At 44.0% G+C, this 6,559-nt stretch overlaps 1 protein-coding gene across 1 annotated transcript; it reads right to left on the bottom strand.

The window, feature by feature from the left end:
- Positions 1-1,186: 1,186 nt before the first annotated feature.
- Icmt (isoprenylcysteine carboxylmethyltransferase ste14) lies at positions 1,187-2,753 on the bottom strand. The gene is made up of 2 exons (XM_080284662.1): positions 2,319-2,753; positions 1,187-1,956 (listed from the first exon to the last, which is right to left on the bottom strand). The coding sequence occupies exons 1-2, from the start codon at positions 2,523-2,525 to the stop codon at positions 1,267-1,269; spliced, it is 897 nt and encodes a 298-aa protein (XP_080140788.1). The 5' UTR covers positions 2,526-2,753; the 3' UTR covers positions 1,187-1,266.
- Positions 2,754-6,559: the final 3,806 nt, after the last annotated feature.

Genomic DNA, 6,559 nt, shown 5'->3' with positions numbered 1-6,559 from the left:
CTGTCCTAGCTGGACTGAGGTCAGGCAGTCCGAACGCTTCTGGCTTTATCGGACCTTTCCCGATATATACGATGTTTAGTCCGGTAGGCTCCTCAAGTCTGATAAAAGCGAATTCTGGTATACTGAAGTCTGTCATATCGAGGTTTTCCTGTATGTATGTATTACTAAACACTCATGCCTTTAGATTCCATCTCAGGCATAAATCACACATATAGATTACATGCTCAAGGACCTGTGGGATAATCATTTCATTTACTTCCTAGTTTTAAGAGGGGGTGCAACCCTTAACGTGTGTATCTCCATACGTACATACCCAGTACATACATACTGTATCTCATTCAAGAGTTTTGTTGCTTTGTCAAAGGGCCTGATAACCAATGGTACTGTAACATATGTTCAAATACTTTATACAGTACTGATGCACCATCAACAATTATACTGTACATATTACATTCAACATTAGTGCACTGTACATAATTTAAACTTGAATTTACAATTATTTTGTATGCACTAGGACAGTACTGTACATACAGTATATGCCAACACATTGTGCGCTGTTCTATCACACTGCATCACTGATGATAAACTTCACCATGATTTAAAGACCTAGACGTGCTGGCCTGGTCCATGGTCTTTAAATACATTTACATACTGGATACTGTATACTGTACACCACAACAAGAGGGGGGATTTGGAACTAGGAGTTACTATGTCTACTTGCAACATACAGTACAGTGTACTCATTACACAGTGATGCCTCTCAAAAATCATTTACTTTACAGTAAAGGTACAAACATTTTATGTAACCTAGAATTATACCCATACTCATTTTAAGCAAAAAGGAAACCACAAAAGGCTGGGAGCTTGCAAAAGTTGTCCCTTCTAGTAGAGGAAGAAAATAAAGTAAATTTTGAATTTCACATGAAAGATATTATATATTTAGTGTTAGCCCTCTCATAATGAAATGCACGTTTCTGCAATGTGCTAGAAAATGATGCTTAACTCTTGAAATGAATAAACAGTAAATTTACTGAATAAAGACAACAAAACAACACAGAATACAGACTTCCAGATTAAAATGTGAGAGATCAGTCGTAGAAGAATCTTTGGTTAATGCATTAAAAAAAAAAAAAAAAAAAAAAAAAAAAAAAGAATTTACTGTACTTGGTGGCCAATAATACACAACTATTTTAAAATGCTGTACACTACAAGATTTACTGCCATTTACAGATCAGTAACACAGACCAGTTTCTTGTTGTATACATCCTAGTCATTCATTGATCTCCCCAATGGAGGTCGTGGCCCAGTATACCCCTTGATGAATGGTAGTCCCGTCCCCACCTTCTTCTGGTATTCTATGTATTTTTCACCAAAGAAATGAATCAATGTCATCTCCTCAAAGTTGATTCTGTCACTAAAGAACTTCCATGAGGCAAGGGCATATGCCAGCATACAGAAAGGGTTGACCAGGATAATCTGCGTTCCGATACTCCACCAGAACCAACCCACATAACTTGGGTGCCGGAAGAGTTGGTATGCTCCCCAAGTGACCAGCTCGTGATTCTGCTGGCGCTTGATTTGGACGATGTGGTTAAAGTTGGTCTTGGCTGTGAGCATGGCTGACTTCCTCATTACTTCCCCCCACAGACAAATTATGATACCAGCAATGCTAATGACCCACAACTGTTTCATCTCCGGGAAGAGCCACCTCTCTATGAAGAATTCCGCCCAACTGGCTGCAGCGGCAATCCCATATGCCAGACTGTGATTGAGGAGGTAGGAGTCTAGGCTAAGAGTCTTGGGATTGCCCAACGCGGTGGTGAGATACTCTGAGTAATGAAATACAGTGAGGACAACCACATACCAGCCGAACACGTGGTATGATGAGGGGAGAAGAGCACTCACCATCACACCACTCCCACATGCTGCACCTAACAAGCATCCTCGCACGCCAATCTGAAACAAATAACCACAAATAAGAGTACGTGCTAGGTAATTAATAATACTTTCACCTGAACCCGAGCTAATTTTCATCCTCTGGCAGCTTATTTCAAGTAGCCCTGTGGCAGAGACATACCAATACAGCTCCACATTCTTTCCATGGCACTCCTTCATGACTAGCATCATATTCCAGTGTTAAAATCTTGTTACAACTCAGTACTGAAGATGGAGAGATGATAATAATAAGCTAAGTTGGAATAAAAAGAGCATACTGGATGTTTATCTGACAATCATCCAATCATTATTTGTAGACACTCATGGAACAACAAAAAATGGGCAGAAATAACATTAATGCACATCAAATACAACAGCATCACCTGCCACTCTGAACCACGGTAGAAGACTGCAACGATGATGTTAATGATTATGAAGAAGGAGATACAGTACAGCCAAGGCCACTCCAGCAACCACATCCCCGTCGCACCTAGCCACTCCCCGCCCCAACCACACACCAGAATGTAATAACTGAGGATGCCCAGCCCCAGCAGGAAGCTCTGCAGGCTCACGTGGGCCTCTCGGATCATTGCTGAAGCCTTAGTCAGTGTAGTTACGGATATTTCTGTCTTGGGGATTCAACGCTTAATGACTGGCGAGTTCGGAATCGGAACTGCCACCATGGCCATACCTTCATCTGACTTTCAGAAATTTATACTAAGATCAAATATATCTTCGATATTACTACACGTAGTCAGATTATCCATTATGGCGCAGTTTAACACTTGACATTGAGCTATTTCCGAGCAAAATTGGTACGTATCTCTTGGATAACGGCACGGTACGCTCACTGTGTTTTGGTCGCTTACAGTAACGTTTAGTCAAAGATTGCAACATTAATGACTGGCAGTATATATCGGACCAAATTACAAATATGTATATACTCGGATAAAATTATCATCCGACTTAAATTTAATGTACTGCTGCTAAATTTGTTCCTTAAAATCAATACAAGGTAAATGTAATGTTTGAGTTTCCCGTCGATTTTTATTCTCCATCCACTGGGTCTCAAGATAGATCTTGACAAAACAGTCTGCCCTTCGGCTTACGTCCTCCAGAGCGTCAGCTCCTCCTCGGAGGGCACCAGATCGACATCGTTCGCAGCCACCAGTACTTGGGGGTGTGGTCTGATAGTTGCATGACTTTCTACATTCACATCCGGTACCTACGGGAGCGAGCTACCCCCAGAATCTCAGCGCTGAAAGCCCTCTCCCGTCGCAGTCTAGGCGCCTCTTATCGTGTCCTGAGGACCTTCTACACACGCCATAAGGTTAGTAGCTGACTACAGTGCAATCTGTTTTGTAGGGTTATCAGGGCCGAAAGTTCGCTCCCTAAAACCCAGCGCTTCGTGTGGTGCTAGGAGCTCCTCCGTGAACGCGTGTCGAAAGGAGAGTGGCTTCACTTCACTCAAATATAGAGTGTGGAGCCGATCGGCAGCAGTCACCGCACAGCTCTGCAAACACAGGCTACAACTGCCAGTCTTTGCGCTGATACAGCGTACCCTTGCATGGCTCCCTAATATTCACGCAAAGAAAGACTGGGCACACTCCATTGCCAGCATCAACAGGACCTTAACATTACCGACGCCTTACACGGAGGCCCCGACCTCCCTCCCCCTGACTACTCGCCTCCCCCTCCATGGCTGCCTGCTACGATCAAGAGCTTTGCCCCTTCTGACGACTGCCTGAGGGAGTCTCTTGCCGATTTCTTTCGTCAGGATGAGCTCAGAAGAATTGCATCTCTCTGGGTCCCAGGGACAGTTGAGTATTATATTGACGTCAGTCACTGCTGAGGGGTCAGCAGGTGCTGCATTTTTCAGTGAAGGCAGTGTCGAGAACTGGAGGCTTCTCTCTGGGGCCACCGTTTACGAGATAGGGCTTGTTGTCATCTGAGGCGCATTCATACATGCTAATCTTCACCACTACAGACGCATCGTCATACACTAAGACTCACTTTCGTCTCTGCAACGGCTTCGAGCACGACACTTCACTGACAATGTAGGTCTGCTGACCTCTATTACAGCGGTGGCTGATACCATCTCACGTAACGGCTCTGACATCCTCCTGCACTGACTGCCCAGACATGTAAGTACGGGTGTAAGGGCGACGAGCTTGCCGAAGCCGCGGCTCACTCTGCCACACTCCCTAATGTGACCTTCCCAGGCCCACTCACTCTCAAATCAAAAGACGAGCACGCGTGGCGACTGCTAGACTCACGCGTGCAAATCATGAAGACCAAGTGACAGAAGGCTCACGCTCTGCCATTACTGCCCCTCCGCACACCCCCAACTCTTTCACCGTGCGATTACGCCGCCTAAGACTGGGATATCCATGCCTTACACAGATTGCTTGCAGGGACCCCGAACCATGCCCTCACTGTCACCAACGTGATGAGTGGCCCCTCTTACACTATCTCTTGGACTGCTTCACCGCTGCCCTTCGCTCCACCGTACGAGGCAATGTTGTCAGACGAGTGTCGGTTTTGACACCGCTGCTGAGATCGCTGCACTATCCCCCATCTCAGCCCTCCTCAACACTATCTTCTCTTATCCACCACCCCGATAGTTACACCCCTCTCTAATCCATTAACCTTTATTTACCCTGACGGGTTTCAGCAGCCCGTGTCCATACTATTTTAATAGATGGACGAATCTGTACAAACAAATCTCCATCCACCATCCTGATCTACATGTCATCTACGTTTAAAAGATTTGTATTGAACTTTGGCGATAATCTAGCCATTTAGTTGTTATTGAAATTCTCTCTGTCTCTCTCTCCAGTTCAGAAAGGCTATCCCAAACCATAGTATGTGAAGATCTATCTATCTGTCTATCTATTGCCAGATAGATAGAAGATAACTAGAATAAAACAAGGATTTCCCTGTCGGATTAAAACTTGAAATATTGCTTTGCAAAATGTACATAATTCTTTCGTTTTAGTGGTTACATTTAGTGTTATATTTTCAGATACCATCATCCTGTCAGAAAAATACAAGTACCGGTACAGTAAATAGACTGAGCCTGTTAGATTTTGACACTGTGCATTCTTATGGGAAAAGTAATGATATTTTAAGGAATTATTGTACAGTCAGAGAAATAAGCACTATCTTCCCAATTCAGTGTGAAGATAATTTACAAATGGCAAAATACGACGAAAATCCAATCACTTCTAGTGTTTCAGATAATTTCGATTTTTTCCGTTATATATTCGTTAGAGTGAAGATATTTTTGTCTGCCTGTGCCTTAAATATTATATGCTCCTTTGTATTTGCTTCAGGGTTAATGCCAGACAATTCTGTTTAGCCTAAAAGAGACCCGTTAGGCCGAAGGTATCAGAAACATTCCCCATTAACCTCTTCAAGTCTGAGGATATGTGGTTTGGATCTTATTCTAACGCCAAACGACTTCATCTGACTGAGGAGAGACCCCTAGGCATGGAGTGAATACTGTTTTATCATCATCATAACCTCCAGTGCCATAGACTATGCTGTCAGGGGATTACAATTAAGCTGCCTTATGTTATCGCCACCACCGCATGTTGGAAGCCCTATACTCCTGCTGAGTTGCCAATTATGTCAATCGGTTCAAGAACCAGCTAGAAAAATGGATGAAGAAAGACCCTCTACTGTCTTTGGATTTGAGGTTACTCTTCCCCCACCTTCCCCCCATTTTGGAAGCCTCGGCTTTCCACAGCATTGACAGAGACACCAGCCCTAGTGCTGTAAAACTCCTCGATGGTGAGTCATGGTGAGTCATATATTTTGTCCTACCCAGTCCACACGTTTGTAATTATACAAATATCTATATAAAAGCACCCACATATTGACCGACCCACCCGACATGTCGCAAGTTGATTTTTTTTTTTTTTTTTAAGTCGATCATACCCTGCACCGATACTTTCTGGAGCTAGTGTAAGACACCCGCAATGGGAGGTTAAGGTAAAAATATATATGTGTGGCGAAGAGAGGTATGAAGTCGGTGAGGCTAGGCAAGGCCGTCTCACATAGAGACGGCCTTGGGCTAGGGGCCTGACGGAAGATCGAGCTGCATAGATGAATGTTGTGAGAAGTGCATGATTAGGGATTTGGCACCCGTTTTTTACGTGACAGCGTCCGGATTTACTCTATCGGATACTTTTATGAGAAGATACAGAATGTGGTGAATGTTTTTGACGTATCAGATAGAGCCAGGATTCCGGGGGCTTGATATGGGCGAACTTGGGCTGTGTGGACCGTATATGGACGTTGCTACTCCTCACCCTGCCCTAGGGTGGGAAAGGAGGTCCGGATGATATATATATATATATATATATATATATATATATATATATATATATATATATATATATATATATATATACACACACACACACACACACACACAATGTAGAACCTTGTGGATGGAAGGAATTAAGTGGGGGGATGGCAGTGGGAGTGAAGGAGGGAGGGAGGAAAGGGGGGGCGAAAGAATTTTTGCTTGCTTTTGGTGGAGGGAAAGAAGTAGGAGGGAGGGAGGGAGGAAAGGAGGAACAAGGGGGGATGGGGGGGTATGGGGAATGAGGGGTGG

Source organism: Coenobita brevimanus, chromosome 102, assembly GCF_032717465.1.
Source record: "Coenobita brevimanus isolate Jiangsu-jjx chromosome 102, ASM3271746v2, whole genome shotgun sequence".
Taxonomy (NCBI): Eukaryota; Metazoa; Arthropoda; class Malacostraca; order Decapoda; family Coenobitidae; genus Coenobita; species Coenobita brevimanus.
This window is presented reverse-complemented; position numbering and strand designations above follow the sequence as displayed.

Excerpts from the sequence above, each read along its gene's own strand:
- Icmt (XM_080284662.1), bottom strand. The coding sequence starts at position 2,525 with ATGATCCGAGAGGCCCACGTGAGCCTGCAGAGCTTCCTGCTGGGGCTG. Across the intron at positions 1,957-2,318 it reads ACCGTGGTTCAGAGTGGCAG|ATTGGCGTGCGAGGATGCTT; the intron begins GTGATGCTGTTG and ends TATTTGTTTCAG.